The sequence below is a fragment of the Cyrtonyx montezumae genome, unplaced genomic scaffold (genome assembly GCF_038088225.1).
Source record: "Cyrtonyx montezumae isolate F1298 unplaced genomic scaffold, pur_monq_1.0 scaffold_8, whole genome shotgun sequence".
Classification (NCBI taxonomy): domain Eukaryota; kingdom Metazoa; phylum Chordata; class Aves; order Galliformes; family Odontophoridae; genus Cyrtonyx; species Cyrtonyx montezumae.
This window is the reverse complement of record NW_027072089.1, coordinates 43,646,836-43,671,299: the sequence shown is the minus strand read 5'-3', so window position 1 is coordinate 43,671,299 and position 24,464 is coordinate 43,646,836. Positions and strand designations below refer to the sequence as shown.

The 24,464-nt window shown below is 43.2% G+C and overlaps 1 protein-coding gene and 1 long non-coding RNA gene across 4 annotated transcripts in view; one reads left to right on the top strand and one right to left on the bottom strand.

The window, feature by feature from the left end:
- Positions 1–512: 512 nt before the first annotated feature.
- The window catches only part of LOC136058856 (uncharacterized), a 440,039-nt gene continuing 416,087 nt past the window's right edge, over positions 513–24,464 (top strand). The window contains exons 1-2 of the long non-coding RNA XR_010623167.1: positions 513–888; positions 1,273–1,485. This is a non-coding gene — a long non-coding RNA (uncharacterized LOC136058856). The remainder of the gene's footprint in view (positions 889–1,272; positions 1,486–24,464) is intronic.
- OSBPL1A (oxysterol binding protein like 1A) overlaps positions 4,197–24,464 on the bottom strand; it is a 70,908-nt gene continuing 50,640 nt past the window's right edge. For 2 of the 3 annotated variants that reach the window (XM_065752597.1, XM_065752599.1), the window contains 12 exons: positions 22,473–22,629; positions 17,792–17,867; positions 16,014–16,148; positions 15,601–15,698; positions 14,665–14,847; positions 14,076–14,183; positions 13,894–13,983; positions 13,519–13,645; positions 10,694–10,810; positions 9,840–9,963; positions 7,673–7,763; positions 4,197–4,333 (listed from right to left, as the gene is read on the bottom strand). In XM_065752597.1, coding sequence (XP_065608669.1) covers positions 4,231–4,333; positions 7,673–7,763; positions 9,840–9,963; positions 10,694–10,810; positions 13,519–13,645; positions 13,894–13,983; positions 14,076–14,183; positions 14,665–14,847; positions 15,601–15,698; positions 16,014–16,148; positions 17,792–17,867; positions 22,473–22,629 — 1,409 coding nt within the window. In that variant the 3' untranslated portion in view covers positions 4,197–4,230. Of the gene's footprint in view, positions 4,334–7,672; positions 7,764–9,839; positions 9,964–10,693; positions 10,811–13,518; positions 13,646–13,893; positions 13,984–14,075; positions 14,184–14,664; positions 14,848–15,600; positions 15,699–16,013; positions 16,149–17,791; positions 17,868–22,472; positions 22,630–22,922; positions 23,013–24,464 lie in introns of those variants that run through there. The other variant, XM_065752600.1, reaches the window with a different exon arrangement.

Sequence of the window (24,464 nt, the reverse complement as noted above, 5' to 3'; positions counted from 1 at the left end):
TACTCGTGTTAATGGTGGTTGCGGTCATTGCATGAAGAATCACATGGGCACAAAAACGTATTAAAGCTAATGTTAAAAGAAGGTTTATCTTTAGCTGTCTCTTAAGGGGATTGGGCAGCCGGTGGCACCTGAGCAGCTCCTCGTCACTGGATCAGCAGAGGCTCTACTGGAGGTCTGTAACGTCAGTGGTAGACTACACTGAGCTTTGGGAGTGAGCAGCACAGTTATGCTGCCTCTGCTTTGTCATCCATTCTTATCATATCTGTATTCAAACATCTCCAGAGCTTTCATGGTGTAATCTCACAGACCCCGAGTTCTGAGAGTTTTCAGAAAGAAGTCAGTGGGTGTGACGCATGAGAATTGTGGCATCACGTCTTGCTCAGCCCTGGACTGAGGAGGCTGCAGTGGGGGCAGGTACCAGGGGCTGTGGGAATGGCAGGTGTGCCCTGAAAACACTTGCTTTTAAGGTAATTGTCTTTTTTCATGTCGCAGGGGGAGGAAGAGGTTGTTCTGGCCATAGTGCTGCCGGAGTCCCACAGGGGCAGGTGCTCAGCTCAGGCATTCTGTTGCTGCAGATGAGAAGCTGAGAGCTGGCCTCTGTGAGTGACAGTGGAGCCTCCAGACAAAGTGCTGAACTGCCTCAAAACTTTGCTTGAGGGTGTGAGCAGAGCTGTCATTAAAAAGAAACCAGAAGCCACGGCTGGGTTTTTAGCTTTCTGTTTCCAGGAGTTCGTCGACTTCCAGAAAGGTTTGTTCATACCAATCCTGATCTGAATAGTGTGAGCCCTTTGAATGCTTATCTAACTCCAACTTCATTTGTGCTCCTCTTTTCAGAGAATCCAAATTTGTTTTTAACAGAAGTGGTTGAAAAACTTGATCTCAAGCAGGGTAAGAAAGATAATAATTGTTGTGTGTTCTTTTAGGGTATTTTCAGACCATGTTCCAGCATGAAAGGGTGCAAGTAGTTTTCACTTACCATGGGCTACGTCTCAACTGTACCCAGGCCTGCGAGGGAGGCACATGAGCTCTGTGCAGTAGGTGAGAACACACACAGCCACCACTGCAGGAGCAGGAGTACAGTTAAGGAGCCCTAGGCTCTGTAGCGGCACCGGTGCCTTCTGAGTTTTCTTTTCCCTTCCTAATAGGAAGCAACAGACTTCTTCTTGGGAAGCTGTAGAACATCTGACTGACTTGACTGAAATCAACCGTTATTTAAATGGAAACATTTGCCATTATTGTGTTTGGCTTCTGTTTTTGTTTTTTACCCTGCAGAAACTTGGAATGGGAAACCAAAAGAGGAGACATCAAATTATAATGAGGATTCATGTACTGACAGAGGGGAAGGCCATCTTGAAGAACTCACTCTGTGTAGCTCCAGAACAACTGTGTGCCCATCACCGATCAGTTCCATTCCAGAAAGCAAACATCACACTGGACCTGATGGAGCTTCAGCCCCTGAGGGACCTGAACTTGAGAATATGCCTGGTGCGTACCTGCACAGCTCCCTCCCCCTGTGGAAGATAGCACTGGTTCTGTTTGTCTTGTGAGAGATGTGGCAACCACTGTGCAGACTCTTCTGCACATCAGCAGATGTTTCTGCTGCATCAGCAGCTGAGGCTGCTAGGTCACAACTCGGAGTGCAGCCTTGGCTCTACATGAGTGGAGAACAAGGACCCTCAGACAGCCAGGTCCTGGTCTTAACAACTGATGTAAACCAAGTTTCCTCGGTCCTTTTGCAGGGACAACCCTCATCTCTTCCACCACCACCTCCTTGTAAAGAACAGCTGCAGGCCGTGCCTTCCTGCAGCGCAGCCGTGGTCATCTCAACCACAGATAAACTGATCACGGATGCAGAGGTTCCTTCCTACATACAGCAGTTTCCATTTCCTTTACTGGACAAGCTCCCTCTTCTGTAAAGCTGACATTAAATGCAGTCCAGGTCTCATGCTAACGATGCAGGGTTCCAGCCTCAGCAAATGGAAGCCATAGCACCAACTGGAATCAGCTGAGCAAGGTTTTTGCTTCAGGTAAGAAACTCTGGGTCCTTGTCATCTTCCCAGCCCCTCCACTTGATTAAATGGAAAAGCACATATATCAGTGCAACACAGGGTGGCGGTGGCTTCTAAGAAACTGCTGTATCAGTGCCATCTGATTGGTCCCAGTGCATGTGTGTTAGATCTCTCTGCAATCTGTCAAGAAATGGGACTAGATCTGGGCAGGATCCTGCATCCCTGTGGATGTAGGTAACTTGTAAACTGGTAAACGCAGATACAAGTGATGGGAAGGTGGCTCCTTCTCCCTAATAGTTTTGCTCAAAACAAGGTGTATTTCTGGAAGAGATATTGGCATCCTGTGATGCAGTACACGTGTAGGTGGTAGGAGGCTTGCTGTAACCCCAGTTGATGAGGAAAAAGCTATGCAGAGGAAATTGCTGCGACGCCATCCCTCTGGATGATGTATGGCTGCAAAAAAGGGCTGACAAGGCAGTGCTGAGCACACAGGGCTAAATGCCCTCATTAGGGTACAGCACAGACTGTCATTACATCAAATCTCATTCCCAGAGTACGAATGAGTAGAAAAAATGAGTAGAAAAAAGAAAAATCCATTCTTAGGAAGCCAAAGTCCCTCAAAATAAAACAAAACCCAATGTGGAGTTGAGGTTTCCTTCTTATATCTTCTGGGGAAGGCAGGAACTAAGTGCTTTGTTTTTCCTAGAGTGGAATGTGCCATTCTGGATGATGTGCTGAAGAACTGACACAACAGCTCCCAGAATCACTTAATTCCTGGGCAACTTTGAGGGTAAGACTTGAAGAAATGCTGGCCACAGTGAAGACCTGAGTGCAGAAGCAATGCAGCACAAGGACCAGGCGAAGCACAGCCAGAGGAAGCGTTTCTCCTCATCTCTGCAGCTGTCTCCACCACCACCGCCATACCTGGGCAATTCTAGTTGCACGCAGAATAAAAAGAGAAAGCATCTCCCTGCCTTTGTAACTAATTGTGCTGCTAGTCCACGGTCAAGGCTTGAGCTGTGGTCTCACTGCATACTCGAGATGAATGCTGTCTCTGCTCCAGCTCCTGGGGCAGGCTGCTCCTGCTGAGAGGAAGAGAGGTCAGCTGGGGGAGGCCTGCTCAGAAAGGATCACTACTGTGGAACACCACTCACTCTAGACTAGATGCAAGAAGTTTTGAAGCCTTTATTTAGTAGCAATTAAATTATTCAATTAACACTAACCTCCAGACAGCAGTTAAAATATTGTACAAGGAGCAGCTCGCCCTCTAGAAGCTCTGTACACAGTTCAATATAAACTTACACTCTAAGATTGAATGCACCCCTCTGAAAAGGGGTAAAGCAGCTGCACAGGAGGCCTGGTGGAAGTGCCTTCCTAACTCTGAGATGCACAAGGCTTCCTCCCAGGCAGCCTGCACGATGCACACCGTCCCACTGGATCCTGGACTGATCCACTTGTTGCTGCAGTGGTGCTGGGCACCAGAACTTCTAGTGCATTAAACAGATTCTCTTCAAACCTGTTATTAGTGTGCAGTTGAAATCCAATCCGTAGGAATTTAAATGGCTCTGAATTCCTGAAGCCAGAAGGCCAGTAGCAAAACAGGAGAGCGAAATTCAAAACACACTGCACAAAATATTGAATAAATACCTCTGAGTAACGTTACCAGCTGAAACAGCTGCAGGAAGGATCCAGAGATGGGTGCTCCTCTGGGACCTCTGCCCAGAGCTCAGGGTTGAAGGGAGCCACCTTCAGTGAAAGAAAAGTCGCTCTGTGAAAAGTTGCACCCGTACAAAAGTGACGCACCCTTCTTTGCTTTAAGAGCAGGATATTGCCATGGCTTCGTGTGCTTTTAGACATTCCCATGTCATAATAAATAAAACCAGGTTTGCTTGCGCCAGCATTACCTACAAAAGAAGGTACTGACAGAACAGCCACGGTGTTGAGTTCCTCATACACCACAACCTGATATAGGTGCATTCAGCAGACCAGGCAGCTGGGCAGTGTGGTGGCTCGCTGGCTTTGTCCACGCAGGACCCGCTGCCACCATGAAAAGTTAATCCCCTACCTAAGGGCCCGCAGTCACGTAGCGCCAGATTTACTGCGGAGATGCATTATGTTCTGTTGGGGGACGTGTTAGTTCTTCAGGAGGTAAGTAAAATGAGGGCAAACATTACGACAGATTAAGACTTATTTGTATCAGCCACAGGCTTCTCATTGCATTTTAATAAATATCAGGCAAGTTAAAGTAGTTTCTGTCCCAGTAGTTGCCGGAATAGAGCCAGTCCTGTGTGCCTGTATGGGGATTGGGGCCTTGGTGGAACCATCTGGAAGGAAACACACAGCACGTTACCAAAGCTATCCCCACGTTGCAATAGTTCAGAACTGCTTTGCTGCATCTTCAGCTGTTACTGTTCAAAGGAACTGCCATGAACGCAGGAGCCCTCTTGGTTTAAAATCTTAAGTAAAAGCTGTTTTCAGCAGCCAGATTTCCCTGTTTCAGCAGCACCTCAGTGACTCCCAGGTGACATTACTGACACCAGAGTTCTGTGCATTTGGAGCAGGCAAGACTCTCACATAAAAACAACAGCTACAGTTACATGTCAAAGCAGTTGTGAACCACCATTTCAGCATGCATAAACACTAACAGTGTTTTCAAGACACGTGAACACCACAAGCACTCCAGTCCTGAAAACAGAGAAACGCCATTTCCCCAGCATCTGGATTTCCCCTAGCGTCTCAAAGCCTGGTTTTGCAATGTGCCAACTCAGAACAAGCATGTTTGCTATCCTCAGTGTAGGTGAAACATCACTGCCAGGCTGCTGGAGAAGTCCTGGATGCCCAGAGAGCTGAGCACAGTTTGGGGTGGCAAGGGGCTGCCCATAAAGTAAGGGGTCACCTCACAAGGCCAGACTGCTGGCAGTACCCTCAGTGGGGAGGACAGCCTGTCAAGAACCATGAAGAAGACTGTTCTTCCTCCTCACACGTGCATGTTTCTGGCACTCCCATCATACAGCATAACTGAGCACAGCTTGCTGTTTGGGCCTGGCTCAACCTTTTGCCTGGCACTGGCAGACCCTTGAGGACAAGCAGCAGTTTAAGGCTTTGCTGTGTTCTGCCATGCTGTGCTGGCAGCATAAGGCAGCTTGCAAGCAGCTCCTGTGGTTAGTATGCTCCAGTGCATCCTTTCAAGCTCATCAGTGGCCACAAAAGCCACTTCTTGCTTTATATGCTTCACTGCAGCGAACACACACTGATGTAAGTCATGCATGTGCATGTTTTAACTCGCTCTTCCTCTTTAGGTTTTCTGCTTTTCAGAGCAGAAATTAAAACACATTAGGAAAGAAGGGCAACGAAGCTGTGAAGGGTCTGGAGCACAAGTCTTAAGAGGAGAGGCTAAGGGAAGTGGGATGGTTCAGTCTGGAGGAGACTCAGGAGACCTTATCGCTCTCTGCAACTCCCGGAAAGGTGGAGAAGTCAACAGAAGTCTCTCACCCCTTGTGCCACACGTGGTTCACTACCATGTAACCTCTGCTTCAGCTGCTCTGAAGTAACTAGTGTGTGTGTGTGGTGTGTGTCTACACCCAGTACGCTTCCAGCTCACGGGTAGCAGCAGCTTATTCCAGAGCACAAGCGTGGTGTTTGCTGAGGGTCAGAGCTACAAGGAGTGACCTCACCCTGTGGCTTAGGGAGCTGTACCCTCAGGACCTCGCTGCTCTACCTTCAGCACTGGAATGGATCAGGACAGCATCCTCCAGTGGTGCTATTACTCTTGAGGAAGGAAGGCAGCGATGTGGAGGACGAGATGAAAGACAAGGGAACCCAATGCAACTGGGCGGGTGAGCAACAGGAAAGGAGGGGACTGACCTTCATCAAAAGCAGCAGAGCACTGCTGTTTGAGAAGTGAACTGGAATGTCCTTTATTCAAGAATTAAGACTACTGCTCAACACAAATTATTTCTTCAGAAGCACCAACTTCACTTCTAAAGTGGATTTGAAATAGATGATTACGAGGCACCTGGGAGAACTGCCTTGCAAGGGAGGAATCTACTAGACACAGTAAGCAATCTGCTTTTCTGTGGCAGGGAAATTGCAGCTGTTTACATCAGATTACATCACCCTGCAGGTTAAGACTTGTGGGCTGATCCTCTGGGAGGGGAAGAGTCACCCTCCACAGGATGGCTTTTTTCCCAAGCTCAGCCCTTTACATTGTTTAAATGAGAAGGAGCTTTTCCTACATGAATTATGTTCATCTTCTTGAGAGCAGTCACAGCAGGCATTCCTACTAAAAAGAATGGATTCGAGACAGGTTCTGCCAAGGCTTTAGAGACACACAGGAAAATAAGGAGTTCTTAAACAATACAGGAAAGTGGTGAGCCAGTCTCAAGTCCACACACTGACAAATTTGCACAGTGCTGGCACTGAAGAACCTCATGAATGGTTTTGCACTGACTACGGACCCCAAGTACCACTGCTCTGCACTGTGCTCTGAGAACTCCCCCAGTCCTCGTACCAAGCTGAGGTGCTGTACCTTAGGGTGCTTCAGACAGCTGGAGGAACTCAGTGTATTATCCCTACTGCTGGGTGAGAGCCAGAACCAGAGCAAACAGAGCCCCAAAATTCAGGGAAGGAAGACGGAGGGGCTGGGCTGTTCAGCATATAACACATTTACTCAGAAGCACTACAAAAAAATGTTATTTTGCACCAAAACAAACCCAAAAAACACTGCAGGAGAACAGGCAGAGGAAAAACAGTCAGACATGACCAAACCTGGGACTCTGGGATGATGGGTGACTTCATTTGCAAAAAAAAGATAAGCAATTTATAGTTACAAACAGACATTTTGAAGGCATTTAATCCACGGTGTTAATTAGTAGGGAAGAGATGAAGTTTGTTTACTTCTAGACAGTTTAGCTCTACTTTTTTCTTTTTCCCTGTGAAGATACCCTGTGAAGCTCTACTTTTTTTCCCTGTGCAGATACCACCAATCTCTTGTTTAAATTCAAATAGGCTTTGTCTGGTCAAATGAGATTCATTTGCTCATGGATTTAAGACTTCTACTGAGCCAGTTGTGCCTGAGAGCTCCCAATGACTTCCCTTTTAAAAACAACAACTGGCAGCTGCCTTGGAAGCTAACTTTTCCCTCAGCTCCTCTAAGTTTTGCAGTTAGTAACAGCCTTGGATAGAAGAAATGATGTGAAGAGCGAGCTGATGAAGCCATTTCACCATCTTTAAAATAAATAACCAAGAAACCTGTATGCTGCAGGAGTACAGTGTTGCCAGCACCCAGCGACTGATTTGAGAAGCTGTGGGCAATGTGCCATCAAGTTCACAGGAGGAACTGTTCCTCACTTTGGCCAAGCGTATGTATTTGAGGCAATTACACATCAATCACCAGCAATAGCAGTCCTTAAACAGCCATCAGCAGCAGCATCTTTTTCTCACTTGGAAAAGGCAACACTTTTACCCATGTTCACATGCTAAGTGTGAGACCAAGACCACATCTAACACTGGAAGTGCTGCACAGATTGATATACAGTCTGTGTCTATCACAGCAGAGATGTCAGCTTCACACTGACACCACACACCACGGGTGTGAGCTGGTGGTTAACCTGAACGTTCAACACCTTCACACAATTGCACAGTATGCATGCAGGCACACTGACCTCGTCTTCCAGTCCTCCTCTGACTTTGAACGATTTTTGCGGGCGGTCCTTTGTTTTTCTTCTAGCCTCTTCTTCTCCTCACTGGCCAGATCTTGAAGGAATAAAAACACACGGGTCAAAATACAAGGTCATTACTCTGCCTGACCCAGCAGGTTAATAAGCTCTCTCTTTAAGAAGCATTCTACATAACACAGAAGTGCGTCTGTTACAGCCTAAGAGCAGAGCTGGGCCAGCTGCAGCACAAGGTGAGCCAATGAAGATCCATCCCAGTCTTATGACCACAAAATACACGTTCATCCCATTGCCTGAGAACCCTGTAAGCATGCTTCCCTGACAGCAAGTTTGGGCCAGTTGTTGCTAGCACCTAATGTCTGATCACTAGGGGGCTTGGATTATTCATTTTCAAACCGTGAAGAATCAGTCCTCTATTTATTTTTTTTTTGCTGTTGTTGGAGCAGTAAGGTAGCATGGGTCATGGTCCAAAGCAAGCTTCCATTTGGCAGAAGAGTTATTTTCCCTTCAGAACATCTTGAGGAAGAGGACTGAGAAACAACGTGGAGGGTGGTTTCTTTCCTATCTGAATCCTCAAAAAGCATTTCATGTACAGCTGAGAAGGAACTGACTGAGGTAACATTTAGAAGACTACCAGCTGTTCCTGCTTACCCAGCAGCTTCTAGAACTGCCCGTTCCAGGTCTATCTGCTACATCAACTTCACGCTGTCAGTACAGTGAAGGAATGTGACCTGTTGCTACAGGCACAGTTACTGCACTTCAAATTTAGACAAGCACATTACTCGGGACGTTGTGAACCACCAAAATCCATCCCACTGGCTACAAAACAATCCTACAGACAAGAGACTGGTTGTGGGAATTCACTGATCTACTCTTTTCTTTTTTTTAAATAAGTCTCCAAGAAGTAGTTTGTCACTTCTGAGGAAAAAAAACGACTGCAGTATAACTGCACTTGCGTCACAACTGATCAGAAAGCAGTCACAGTAAACGTACTACTACATTTGTGAGACTGATTCAGAGGTTTCATGACTTACCCCAATCACTCAGTAAGGCAGAAAAAGCAAAATCTCCCCATTCTTTTAGTCTACAAATGTGTCCATCTTGCTTTAAAAGTAAAATGACAAAGAGAAAAGGGCAAAAAAGGGCTGGGGGAGGTTGTCCCACACCATAATCAAGTATTTAACTCCAAGTCACATGTCAGAAGACTAAAAGACACTTAGATTTCACAGCACCCGCAGTAACAATCTCTCAGAAGTTTCTAACAAGCACACAAGTCTCATGATGCACTTCTAATTCACTATCCTAAGACAACAAAAGCGTTCAATCCCCATCAAAGAACGTTTCTGCATCACACGCATTTGTCACCAACGTCCCAACTTCAATAGTCTTGACTGCGTTACTCAGAACTGTCACTTCAAAGTACTCTTTCTGCTCTGGTTGATGAAAATAGAAGCTGACAAGTTCACAAATACTTCCAATGCTCCAAGATTCTCCTCTTGGTCTCCAGCTATAGGGCTGGACCACAGAGCATAGCAAAGGTTCTAAAGCTAAAGAGAACACAGAGCAACGTAAGGCTTGAGATTCCAGCTTGTATGGAAGAACATAAATGGGCAGGTGGTGCAGTGCATTCCTGGCTAGGAAATAAGCCACTTCAGTCCAGGATAGAAGAGAGAATTAAAGAGCAAAAGCATGAAAAACTCACAGGTAGGGATTAAAGACAGCTAACCAAGTGAAGGGGAAAAAAAAAAAGCGATGCAAAGTCAATCACTCATCACCACCCACCAGTATCACCTGTGCCCAGCCAGCACTCAAGCTGCTTTGGCAAAACAACCTCCTTGTCAAAGTTTTACTGTTGGGCATGTTAACAGCACGGAATACCTCCTTGTTCAGCAGTAGCTAAAACAAGGGTGTGTTATCAACACAGCTATGGTCACCACCCTAAAACGCAGTACTGTTAGGGGCAGCTGTGCAGTACCTGAAGCAGAGGTGGGTGACGTACCTTTGACTAGAAGCAGTACAAGCATTCTTTCACACTACAAGACAGTATTTAATATATGGGTGGCTGCTCATTCTAACAGTTCATCCAACAGCTCAAAAGTTGAAATAATTTCATTTTTTCCCCAGGTCCTTCAGTTTTAAATAGGAATAAAATTACCTATCTCTCCATTTTCCATGGCTCTGATATCTGGTCGTAGCCGGCAGTCAGTTTTGGGAATGACACTTTCCATTTCTTTGTCCAATTCATTCAAAGCCATAGCAAAGCTAGTGAAATTGTACATCTGGAATTCAGAGACAAAGAGAAAAGGTGACTTTCTTACAAAGCCTCTGGTTGCTATTCTTAACATACAACAAAGCAGCTGTCTAAAAACAAACATCCAAGCGCTTTTATTATTTAGTCACTTGAGATAAGAACACTCAAGATACCAGCAAAACTGCACCGTCAGGAAGAATGTAGCTGATCCTTGGTGTTTCTGTTTAACCAGGACAGCATCCAATTACTCAGTGCACTATTTCTCTCTTATCTTCTTTTTCCAGTCATACTGGTATTTTCCCTCTCTCTGTAGAGAGATTTCCCCCTTGATTAACCTACAGAGGGCACCTTTACTTGTTCCAAGTCTATTTTTGTATGTGAACACATCTCATCCTCTGCCCACTGGCTCCATGGCCCTTCACACACCAGACTATGCTGTACAGGCATTGCAAGCATCTCCTGGAGAGTGTCTGCACTCTAAGGAAGCCTTTCAGGAGGGATTTTTTTCTTGCAGAGTCACATGCCTGGGGAACAGAGCGGAGAGAAGAAGTGGGGAAGCTGCCCACACCACTGTCTGCACGAAGCATTCAATTTTGTACAGAAATTTGGCTAACTAACTGCCTGTGGGGAAGTCCGCTGCAGTGAACAGGCAAACCCAGACCCATGAAGGAAGAGAGGACAAACGGATTTGTTTTGTGTTGACCAGGCAGAATAACAGGATTTAACATGCCCTTTCAGTAAGCAGAATCATAGCAGACCTGTGCTGAATTTGGAGGCCTTGGAGTTATCTTCCATAGTAAAATACTTCCAGGAATAACATACACACTCTCAGAATCTGGCAATGGCATCTCATCAGGTTCCTCAGCGTTGCTCACCTGAAAACCACACAGAGAGAAAAGAGATTATGTAAAATTTCATTGACCAGAAGTAAATAATGTCAGCAACACACTTCTAAAGATGCTCATCAAGAAGGAGAGCAGCATTCACACAGAACATGTACTCCCTCCCAAGCCAAGACTACCAGCAGCTTCTCACATCAATTTCTTTGTAGATGAGATCTGGATATTTATGTGTTAAGAAATGCAACCTTCTCCACCAGAAGGATGTTCCATTTAATCACAAACACTTTTATATGTAACGACATTAATTCAGCCACATGAGTTTACACCACAATACTAAGTTAAGCCTGCTACACAATGAATAGTACCCTCCCCAAGAAAACTCCAGCTCACTATCACAGCTAAAAGCAGCAGCAGCACGTTTCAGAGATCTGTGGAGCACAGAGCTGAACTTAAAGGCTGCTAATGCTTTAAATACCCCGGCTACATGCCAACAGCTTTAATCCTGCTGCTAATAAGCTGTGCTCTCTGATGGTTGTGTCATACACTGATGTTGTAGTACAAAAAAATCCAGTACCCAGACCAGACTCAACTGTGCTTGGAGAGGATTCATGTGTTACATACCTAAGGAAGCATTAAGGGTTTTGTTTCACTGTGGATCGCTTGGTTACAGAGCTTTTATAACAAACAGGTTGCAAAGTAACCAGAGCAACACAAAGACCAGGTTCAGAGCTACGCAGGGCTTTTAGCCGACTGTGCCTGAGCTGTGCTAGCAACCTGTCCTTCTGTCCTTTAAAGGATTTTCATATGCCCTTGCCCACAGTGTTGCGTATTTTATACTTAGTATAGTTTCTGAAGGATTGAGTAGTGCTAAGAGAGTAGTAACAGACTTTGCCAAAGGAAGACTGTAATGAGGCATACATGAGTACAGCTGCGGTTGCCTTACATTATTTTCTTCCACACGTCTGCACTGAAATATCTGCATGAAATACTTCACCTTGATTTTAAAAAGACTAGTTCATTCACAGTAGAATTATCTTGGTCTAACCCAGGTCTTATCAACTAATCACAGTTAAAATATCACCTTTACATACACGAAGACTCATCTAGCACCACAGAACCACCGTATGGTTTGGGCTGGAAGGGTCCTCAAAGCCCACCCCGTCCTACCCTGTGCTGTGGGTAGGGCTGCCATCCAGCAGCTCAGCTGCACAGGGCCCCATCCAACCTGGCCTTGAGCCCTCCAGGGATGGGGCACCACAGCTTCTCTGGGCAGCTGTGCCAGTGCCATACTGCTATGCAAAAATAGTTTTCCAGTAGTTCTATCCTGATAAAAATCAAAGGGCTTTGAGAGGGAATCCTGAAGCACTCTGAAAAAGGACTTGAATCTCCAGAGAGCTCCTGAAGAAAGATGGAAGCATGCCTGCTTTAGTAACAACAAAACAGAATGGCTGGAAAACAACGGGAAAAGAAAAAAAAAACAACCTGAAAATTCTAACTAGGAGGAATTAGGAATGCAATGCACTGTCATGACTGAGTGACTGCTTTAGTACCACGAAGGGAGAAACCACATCCGGACACAGGTGGGAACTGGGTCACCTAGAAATTTGAATATCATTCGCAGTGTCAACTCCTCGAACACAAGGGGGCAGTAGGAACATGTATTCAAAAGAGACGAAGCTTCATGGTGTGCATTACTTTTTTTGTGTTTTTTTTTTTTTTTTAATATAGATATTGTTCTGTTAAATGGATAAAAAGTGTGCTCTACTGGAGTCAGAACAACGCGTATAAAGCTCAAGTTACAACAGAGTACTACATTTTGAAGTGAAAAGCAAAGGTCGTCTTAAGCTTAGTTGGAACATGCAAAGCAGCAACTGAACAAAGACACTGGGTATGTTTTTCTTTGCTCCTTTCTCCCTAGAGCCAACTGGGTCAGACTCAAGGAGAAGCAGTAATCCCTCATGCTTTACTCTCTCCTGATGACAGGTACAGGGACAATCTCAGACACAGCAACAACCTGAATCCACACAGGAATAACTACTTTCAAGAGTTCTCCCTCTTGGTTTTACATTGAAACGAGCAACACCGAGACCAACGAACAAGTCTGGCTTCAGTCACCCAAAGGAGATCAATCCCTGTTTTAAGCAGCTACAAAAGGTTATTCTTCATCACTGTGTATGTTGCCAACATCGTCATTCACCTTAAACAAAAAGCACACTGCTACCAGAAATCTGTAACAATTAAGAACGTTTCTATTTTTCTCCCATTTAATGCAACCGTGAGGAAAACAAAAAGTCTAAACTAAAAAAAATGCTACGACTGGGACAATGTAATAAAAGCAATATAAGCATTCTTTGGAAAAGCTGAAAAACGGGCTTGAGAAGCCAGTCTGTTCTGCCTCTAGAGGCAGAAATTCTCCTGCTCAAATGTAATTATTATTGTACACAATCAGAACCACAGTCCAACCAACAGATGTGCATCTTCCTCCATATGACGTGGGCAAAAGGGGCAGATAATGAACAACCCTGTAGTTAGATGACTCCAAGACCTGGGAAACTTGAATGCAAATCCTTGAGAGCACAAGCATTTCATCCCTTAATGCTAATATCCATCTAATCTGTTTTTATATCCCACCCGGAACGAGAGAAATAAGCGAAAAGTAATCTTAATGCTCTTAAGTACTACCAAAACACTGAGGGGCCTACAATGCCTTTGAGTGTGCCACCTCTTTAAAGGATTAGTACCTGTTTACTGCTTTTTTTCTCTTCTGCATTTTTCTTGTCATTTTTTTTGTAAGCTTCAAAAGTAGCTGGGTCAACACTGTACAAACACTCCGTCCACTTCCCATACAGCGCACAAAGTTTCTTTTTGCTGTCAAAAAAAAAAAAAAAACCCAAAAGGCAGTGTTTACAACGGAGCTAAAAGAGACTCGCTTCATTTCAGACAAAAGTAGTCGAAATAACTTTTTTGAGAGCTGTCCTTCAATCTACACTACTGATATCACACAATGCCCAACCCACTCTTTCAGGTTCTTACCCTTGGCATAGGACATTCTATTTTACAGCTGCCTTAGAAAAAAAGGGCAGCGATTGGTTTCCTATTAGGAATGAAATTGTTACCTTTTGTCCTGAATGTAGCCTTCAACTTTATGCAACTCCTTCCCAAAGAGGCCACAGGGCTTGAAACTCAGCACACATTTCTCACCAGTTCTACAGACAGAACGAGAGGGCGCTCATTACTTGCAGATGACTTTCCTCTTTTCAACTCACAGCAAGTGAAATCTCCCACGTTCTTAACTTACTTGTGGTTAGTTATCTCCACGTTTCCATACTGCTCAATCCAAAGTTTGCCCACGATTATGTTATGCACACAGCAAGTAGGATTTGTCCACGTGTAGGCTTCGTTGTGTCTAAAGAAGGGAGGCAAAAAAAAACACCCCATAAGTGTATCTTCTTACCAAATGTCACTGCTTCTACAACTGGAATCAAGTTGTGAAATGGGCACGGCAATAAGCCAGGCAAACTAGGAATTTTATTAACCTGCTGCTGCTGATTTTATCAATTCCTTGAAACTGCAACATCAGTGCAGTCCCTGTGGATGCTGAATGGCGTTAGGAAAGCCAACAGGACTCAAGTGTGCTAGTCTTGGACTGGGTGTCCCCGCACCTGCACAGATGTAAGTACTATCTATTACTGCAATGAATACACAGCTTATTAAGCCACATGATGTCAGTTCTTTTCATCACTTCATTCCTCCCACCCCACAAAGCTATCTGTTGTCCAATGCTCACATCTTAATGTTAGACATTCCCATTCCTAAGCCATGACACTAACGCACGCTAATCATCACAGATGTGGCTGCTGTACTTATGCAATCATTCATCAACTTACTCAAGAAGCTCCAATGTCATTGTGCCCTTTGGTTCTGCTTCCACGCTCTTGCCCCAGAATTTGAGTTTAGGATAAATTGATCCATGAAACACAAAATCATTATTTAAACCTTCAGCGTAGAAAGCACTGATTGGTGGATGATGGCTAACTTGCTCTGAGAGAAGTCTAAATCCGAGATCGTCTCTGCAAAATAAAGTTTCTAAAAATCAGTGTTCTGAAGGTACAAAATAAAGATGACAAAGCATGCAACTAAAGGACAGTGAAGCTGCAGCTCTTTTCCCCAGCTGAAGTAGATAGTTGGGCTCAGGCATAGATGCTGTACTCAATGCAAAACTTAGCTCAAGCTCTGTCATACAAAAAGATCAATGCATACACATAACATCTTCATTCTAAGTAACTAAGGACATCATGTAAAAACATAGCAATAAAAAACAAATTTAATCAGTCAATCTCTTTATTTTTCATAGTATTTATTTATTTAAATTTATGCATAACCACAGGCCAAACAGTCATATGTTTGAGAGGAGAATTTGCCCTAATGCAAATAGAGCAAGAATAATAGATAAGCATTGCTTACTCACGTCTTGGACACTCATATAATTACGATGACAACTCTTAACATCTCCCTTATGTATAACATCTACCTTTTTACTGAAACACCTTCTAGAAGTTATTTCTGTATATAAAAAGGCAAAAAACCCTTGCTTTTACTTAGCAATTTTTATAACTTTTTCCTGCGATGAAAATGTTGGTGCTTTCCCATCAGGGAGGGGCACATGGCTGAACACCAACACGCTGCAAAGACCTCTGGTAGCTACAAGAACAGATAGCGTCTTACAAGGCAAGGAGCAGTTTGCCAGCCACCTCACAGACCTGATCAAACACGAATTTGTACATCAAACACCACCTTCTGATCTTCAGTGCACCCTCTGTTACCTGATCAATTCATATGTCTCTCCAAGCAACGGGTTGAATGGCTTCCCTGTACGCTCCCACTGCGAAGCTACAGCGGACACAGCAAATGCAGCAACACACTTCAAAAGAAGATGAGCACACAGGTCATCTCTTGGATTTTAGTCTTTATCGAACATTAATAGCAGTCACAGTACTACAGAATGTTTCTTCTCAAGTAGAATAGGAAGGTTCTACTTACAGGGGAGGAAAATAAATAGGTTTTTAATCAAACAAGTTAGCCTTAGGAAAAGCAAAACACTCCCTTAAGATGACCAAAACTGGTGAACAAGTAAGAGAATTTGACAAGCAGTTGGTAACACCAGTTCCTCTTACACTAAGACAAACTATGCAGAAAGAAAATAAAAGGAGCATTCAGGTTATTGCAGCCAAAGTACCTGCATTCGTTCAGTTGTGCTAGACAGTGAGCTGGCCTTGTGGATGAGGTACGTGTGCTCCATGTACTCCGTAAGTCGCTGAAGAAAGCTCAGGGGCTCGTTGAATATAACAGGCATTGTGATCTTGGACAACTCCTGATGCACAAATGAAACTTGTGTTAAAAACCAAGTGATTAGATATGCTGGCCATGCGCTGACCGCCAGTAACCCGATCCTAATTGGTTTATTACAAAACTGAATGATGCTCTTAGTGCTAATGCAATGTGCTTGATCCAACACTGCTCATGCTGAAAAGAAAAGAAAACCTCTCTACGTTCCTTATAAGCTGGGTAAGCCTTTCTGCACTGACATGTAAGGCTACTTCTAAAACAAATAGGAAACCAAACATCTAACAGCTAGCTTCCTACTAATGGACACCTGAAGAAAGTGAGACTAAACAACACAGTATTAAGGGCCCTTTTGAAGACTAAGTTGCATATACTCTTAAAATAGATATAGGCCACCTAATTCCTTAAACACATTATCTCTATTGTAGGCAGGTGGGCAGGATGGGGGGAGGGGGAGAAGATGACAGGGAGATGTGGCAGCAGAGGGAAAGCACAGGAATTTTGTGTTCTGACAAAAAAAATCAAGGAGTTTCTGTAACAGAAGTACTAACTGAAGAGAATCTTGTAGTTTTTATGCTGTTTAGTCTCTTGCTAGTTTGTTTTAAAGAAACATGCCAGCATAATATGCATAACATAGCAGTGTTTCATACTGCCTGCAGCAGCAAATTAAAAGCACGGTATGGCCACTAGCAGTGTATGGAATAAACAACACTGTTCTTAATCACAATAGCAGGATTCTTTTTTTTTCCTGTACACATTATACAAGTCAAGCCTTCAATCCATTCTTTGTGTTTTAGGGATGTAACATCTCTCTGCTAATATCACTGTGATGAGTCTCAAATGCTTCCAAGCAATTCAGGAGACCGGGGTCTACTGACACAGCATTCCCTAACATTTTGGTATCTCACTGCTTGGTGTTGTGTGCTGTTTCTAAGTAAAGCAGGGGAGGAAAAAGACAACAGCAACTACACACACGTGCCCTTCAGTAGGCTTCCATTACGGGATGATGTAGGCTTATCAGCAAGTACTTTCAGCCTATTGGAGGATCTAATGAAGAGAAAGACCTCTTTCCAATTCACTGTTAGCTGGAAGCAGATTATGTGCCAACCAGCCAACCTCTGATCTGCCAACCATCTGGCCTGTAACACTGCTGAGGGGAGGAGACTGGAATACAAAGGGGACAGGGAGAAGAGCAAAGTAAAAAATAAAAAAATCCTTAAAAGCGAGAAAACAAAACCAAAAGCAAATTAAAAAAAAATACAACTTGCTCCCACAGAGTGCTTAAGGGTTACATTTAAAAGAAAATGCTTTTACTCAAGCACTATTGCTCTGAGCAAGTCTTACCTTCCTAATGCACAATCCCTCTCCCCAGCAAGTTCTCACTTGGGCATCCAATGAAAGAGTAACACGTAGCATAGTCAGGTTGAGGCTGCACTTGATGACCTTGAAGGTTTTTTCCAGCCTCAGCAGTTCTATGATTCTATCAACAGTAACGCCCCCTCCCTGGAAGCACTCAAGGCCAGGCTGGATGGGGCTGTGAGCAACCTGGTCTAGAGGCAGGTGTCCCTGCATACAGCAGGGGGCTGGAACTACATGATCTTAAAGGTCCCTTCCAACCCAAACCATTCTATGATTGTATCATCAATTTATCACAGCTTTCTGATTACCTACCATTCCAATGCATTTTCTTAAGATACTCCAAATACTGAAGTCATTTCTGGAAAACATTGGAGATGGCAAGCTTGTTCTGTAGAAAGAAATGAGGAAGTAAGAGAACAAATAACAGAAGCTTTCCATTACTAAGAACGATGGACAAACCCAAACACTTTTCTTGGAAAGTAAGAGTTTTCCAAACCACCATTACCGGGTTAAATAAAGTGCTGGGAAGCTTTCATCATCAGTCTCACTTAAATTTTTGTGTTCACAAGCTCATTTAAACAAAACTTCATTTAATTTTAATTACTTTAAATTAATACATTTAACATTATAACCAAGGGGAAACAACAGTCCTATTCTGAAGCATGTAAACTGTTTAACCTGCACAGAAATAGGTGTTTTTTTTTTTTTCCCCAAAAACAGTTTTCAAAACATTCCCTTCATTTTGCATAAAGCAATGGAAGAGAATCTCTCTTCATGAAATACACTGTAGGTACATTCACTATGTGAAAACAGATATGAGACATATACAGTGGTTGTATTTTCATATATTTATTTTATTTATTTTACAGGTCACCTGTACAGTCACAACAAAGAGCAATTACTGCCCATAATTAAAATAATCTCTCAGGGAGAACAAAGCGAAAATGAACAACGACAACAGCACAGGAAATAAACAATCCACAGAAAGAAAAAAGCAACAAAACCAACAACAACAAAAACCCAAACAAAACAAAAAAAAAACAGCTTCAGAAACAAGTCTTACACATTTACTCAATCAACATTTAGCCTGTGCAATACAGCCTATACTTATCAACAATACATGATATCAAGTAGAGATATTATTGGGTTTTCATGCTGCTATTGATCAGCTCAGCTATTAACCCATTTGCATAGAGAAAGGCAGAAACGTACATCAAATCCCTTTGGCCACAGCAACACTAAAATCAAGTGTTTAGATCATTAAGTACTGAGGAAAGTCCTCAAAAGATAAGAAAAACCTACAGCTCACTCAAACTGCATGAGCAATTTAATTTCAAAGATTAAGCAACTCTGTCAGGCTAAGCTGTTTGTTTCAGTAGCCCTATATGCTGTGTTACCACCCATGGTGACCTGTTACAAAGACACCTTTACCAAAGCTGATCCTTCAGTTCCACAAAAAAAAAAAAAAGTAAAATTCAGTGCCTCAATTCTTAAGGTATTAAACACTTCTGTGGATGCTTTGATACAAGTGTCCAGGAGAGGACAGTGTCCACCAAGCATTCAGTCTTATTTTCATTTGTACTGTTCACTTAATTTCCCTGTGTATCTGCTGCTAAAGAAAGCAGGCTACAGAGCTGACAATCTTTGAGTAATCCCTTCTGCACATAAGATACATAACATTAAGGCTTACTACAATTTACATTTCTGTTGAAGTTAACACGTCACTCACTCTATTTGTTTAACTGCTTGGAAGTTGGCATTCAGTTTAAGCCATTCATCCACATTTCTTTCTATGAGTGAGTGTAACAGTGCACACTTGTGATATTCAGCTCTTTCCTCCTTGTAGCACACGTGTACTGAAGCAACAGAACACTTTTAATCCACCAAGGCAGCGTCTGGGGGCAAGTAAGGACACGTGCAAAAATGACAGGCAGCCAAGACTTAAGGCCTACTAACCTCGACCCAGTCCCTGTGATTAAGGGAAAGGTTTGTGAATGCAAAAATTTCCTTCCAGATGTCAGTTTTAGAAACAACTCAGGAAGTTAGTTGGAGCGGTAAGCAACAAAAACAGCTGCAGCAATTTCTTTGCAGTAGAACAGATTAAAAAAAACCAAAAACACATACCCAAAGTATTACCTTCAGCAGATTAACTGCTACAGGAACTCTGCTGGCAAGGAGACCTATGGTGTGAGCAAGGCCTGTTCAGCTTGTCTTCGTGCAAACCTGACTGCTCACAAGGAGCTGAGCACAAACACACGTGCTTTCTGAAAGGTTCCCCAAAGGGAAACCCCACAGTAAGAGGGAAACAATAGTGACAAATGGATGTTACACAGTGATGGGAATTACAGAACATTTGTGTGTGTGTTTTTTGCTTGTCATTATTCTTCTAAAGCTTGGCTCATTAATTGCTTTGAGAGAATTTTTTTTTAGAAATTATTCCAAGCTATTTAATGCATGGATCCCCTACCATTCAAATCCTCTCCCATGAAGCTCTCAAAAATTATGAAGTTCATTTCCAAATCAACCTCAAACTACAAAACACATCATCAATATTACTGTAAACACCCTATGACCAACCTGTAGGATGCAAGCTATACTGATAAGACCTGACCTAGATAGCAAATTGTGAGTCAGAGCTAGGCTTTGGCATTATAGTTTCATTGGCTACTACTCGCCTAGAAAGCTTAAAAGCTAAATAGTTCGATGAAAGTCAGGTTGTAATTCCCACTAACAGCATCCTCAGTAATACATCCAACAGTGACGGCTTCATCCGCCTGCATCTGCAAATCCTAACACCATTACCTCTTTGAAATTCCTTCCAGTACTTGAAGGGAGCTTACAAGCAGGAGAGGGACCTTTACATGGTCTCACAGTGATAGGACAAAGGGGAATGGCTTTAAACTAAAAGAAGGGAAATTTAGGTTAGGTGTTAGGAAGAAATTCTTCACTCAGAGGTGGTGAGGTGCTGGCACAGCTGCCAGGAGAAGCTGTGGTGCCCCATCCCTGCAGGTGCTCAAGGCCAGGTTGGATGGCGCCCTGTGCAGCTGAGTGCTGGGTGGCAGCCCTGCCCACAGCACGGGGTGGCACTGGGTGACTTTTAGGGTCCCTTCCAGCCAAAACCTTTCTATAATTTTAGAAATCCAACTTATTTAATCCCATATCTCCAAAACAACAGCAAATCAAGAAAAAGCAACTTCCACCTCCCTGCACAAAACCCACGCCGCTCAAACAGAGAGGGGCAGACTACAGCTCAAGTTCTCTATATGAAGGTAGGAAAAAAGTCTTATTTATACTGGCTGGTAAGCAGTGTTAGGTACTTGTACATGCAACACAAATGCAGCTGCCAATCCTCTATTCATCTGATGAACTACTGGGAAGTACAAGGACTTCAGGCATAAGATTTTTTTTATCAGGCCTCCAAGCAACATACTTCCATGCAGCTAACAGAAGGAAGTCAAATAAAAAAAGTTAAAAGTACAACATTGGAAGTAGGTATGCAGCAAAACATTCTGCTCTCTTCACTCTGCATGGCACTAAGTAGCTAAGGAGACATCTTAGATGGTGCATATTTGACCAAATGTACTGTAAATTGGCTCTCAAACCAGAACAGGCACAAACTGGGGCCAGGAACTCCAGTTAGGTGACGGTTCTGAATTCAGAACTGCAGGCAGACACAGTGAGCAGATTCCTTACCAGGCCAAATACCAGTGACCATAAGTCTCAGAAACAAGGGAAGAAATGCTGCACAACTTCCACAAGATGGATCTTGGAGGGAAAACGTATATTAGCAGAGCTCTGGGAAAAAACAGCTATCAAAGCTTGCTAAGTTGCTTCCTTTCATACCAAGTGATCAGTTGCTGTTAAACTCCTCAGAAAGCGCATGTCAGGACACATTGTTTTTATACTGACCATAGATTGCCTCCTTCCTCCTCATGCTTTCAAAAGCAGTGAGTGCAACACAGAAGTCCAAGTTCACCTGGTGCTTCCCCTCCCCAGAATTCCTCTCCTGACTAGGAAAGTCATCTAACCAAGGCCATAAACAACACCCTAACAACACAACAGCATAGAGCAGTACGCTCAGTCAGCTGTCCTACGTTATCTTTCCCAACCACCCCCACCACTCCACCCAAGCCCTCATTTGCCTTAGTCTTTGCCTAGTATAGGAAGGACAGATTCAGAGGCTGAACCTTGACACATCAAGTCTCTGACATTCCCACATGCTTCAGCAGTCATGCAGTTTAACTGCTTAAGATATCAAGTAATTAAAGCACGTCTTTGTGTCTCTAAAATTAAATCTTAATTCCCTGTTTTTTACAGAGATCTGGTGTCCTCATTATCATGCGGCATGTTCAAAACACTTCCAAATTAATCTTTTGGAAACATGCTGAAGCTTGACTTCATCTGTAGCACAAACATTATATTGCCCTTCACTGAAACTTGAGAATCATGGTGTCTATTACATCTCATTAACTCTAGACCTATTGTCCTCCTTTACAGGCAAGGAAGCAAACAAAAATGGATCATTTGACAACACAAAATAAGCACATAAAACATAGATGAGACTTTTAGAATAAGACTCCCTTTGTTTGTGTTTGAGTTTCTGATGACAGGCTTGAAATATTTTTCATTCATTCCTAATACCAACAGAAGTATCAAATGACTGGAAATTAAAGTGGCAATAAGAGGCACGGATCATTAAAGATACATGAAGGAATTAAAATCCACATACACCTCAATAAGATCTATTCATTTTTTACATAGCACGTTATATTTTATTTTTACTTACTCAGATTAGATAATCAAAAAGCAAGCTACGAAGAAAAACAGGAGGCTTGGAAAGACATTCTTCATAAAATCTTAGTACAATGACTTTTCAAACATCCCTAGCAAAGTTTTAGAAGTTTTCCCACAAATTACGTTTTCACAGATTCTAGTGGTCTTTCACTCACCTTAAACGTATGCTGTAATAGCTTAAGAACAGGCAATATCCTACCTGTGTTTTTTGATTCCATTAGACATTGACTCTCCACTGCCACAGACCTTTTCTTCAGACCTGCTTGAAGTTATCGTATCTTTTGAATCCATGCTGTCTTCTAGTGAGTATGCTGTTGTAGTTTCAAACCCACTTAATGATTTTTCAGATTCTGAATCTGCAAAAGAGCAGGTGCATGTTAATGAATCTACTGCCAGTGCTAGACTTCAGTCACTAACAGATCTTCCCTCCTTGTACAAAACTGAAACCTAAGTAGGCTCCTGTGTCCTGATGACTGTATCCACTTGGTAAGTAACTAGTGCTGTCACAGACTGCTACAGCTCTGTATCAGGAAATAGACAAAAGAGATGAGCTGGAATACAGCAGATTAAAAATCTTCTATCTGACAGAGCCAAAACCTGATATTTTTATTAAATCAAAGCTACTACAACTTGCTTGCCAGTAACTTACCAGCTCAACAGTCAAGTTCTGATGACCCCTTCTACATTAGATTTCAGTTAGACAGTGCTTTTCAGCAACCTTCAGTTTCCAATCCACTGAGCAAGTAACAAAGACCAAAAGGAGTTACTGTATGCAATGAAGATTGCACTAGTCAAGCAAGTCCCAACAATGATAAGCTCACCAATCAATAAGCTTTGTACTCTGGAAGGCAGGTTAATAGTACAATCCACATCACAGCTAGAAGTGTAGATACCAGAACCACCTGACTTTCAGCCACTTTCAGTCAGACAGCACTTAACCAACTCTCAAGAAAAGACAGTTTTGCTCCAAATTGAAATCAAAAACTTTCCTGGCAAAAGGTCTTATTTTTGTTTCATGTTTTAGTCTCTCAACATCATAAGTTTGTCAAAGCATTATCCAATTGTAAGTCCCAGGAAGCAATAAGATGCACCAATTTCTACTTCATTTGGGAAACCCTTCGGCAGAAACCAGGTAAAACAATGAATGGAAGTAGCAAGTCTCTCTGCTTCTGAAAAAAGCAAACTCAAATTGTAGTAGACATTATTCTTGCTATGCACTTCTCTGAGCATATGCTACTGCTCTTGGCTGCAAATAACCAGAGAAATAATTGCAAAATTAGTCACTCTCTCATACACTGATTCTAATTCAAGCCTAGCAATCAAAAGCCACTGAAGTAGTCGTCCATCCAAAAGAGTCAGTGCTGTCCATTGACAGATGCTTTCCTGTTTTCTCTTAAAAATGTCCACTTCTCAAGAACACGTCAATTAGACTTTGCTTTGGTGAAGGGCGCAGCAACATGAGGATTTTCAGCAATCCTCACTATCAATACAAACTATGGGATGTAAGGATGGAGCACAGCTCTACCAAAAATGAACTGGTTGGGGGCAAGCTGGACATGAACCAGCAACGTGCTCTTGCAGCCCAAAAAGCCAACGGCATCTCCTCGGCTACAACAAAAGAAGTGTGGCCATCATGTCAAGGAAGGTGATCCTGCCCCTCTGCTCTGTGCTGGTGAAGCCTCACCTGGAGTACTGCATCCAAATGTGGAGTTCTCAGTAAAGGAGAGACATGGACCTGTTGAAGTGCATCCAGAGGAGGGCCACAAAAATGATACAAGGGATGGAACACTTCTCCTACAAGGACAGGCTGAGAGAGCTGGGGCTGCTCAGCCTGGAGAGGAGAAGGCTCCATGGAGACATGATAGCAGGCCTTCAATACCTGAAGAGTAAGATGTAAATTGAAAGGGACAGACTCTTCAGCATTGTCTGCTGTGGACAAGGGAAACTGGTTTCAAACCAAAAGAGGAGGGATTTAGATTGGATATAAGGAAGAAGTGTTTTACAATAAGAATGATGAAGCACTTGAACACACTGTCCAGAGAAGTGGTAAGATGCCTTGTCTCTGAAGACACTCAAGGTCAGGCTGGATGGGGCTCTGAGCAACCTGAGGTAAGTGTACTTGTTGGCTGCAGGGGAGTTGGACTAAATGATCTTAGCAGTCCCTTCCAACTCAAATGATTCTATAATTTTA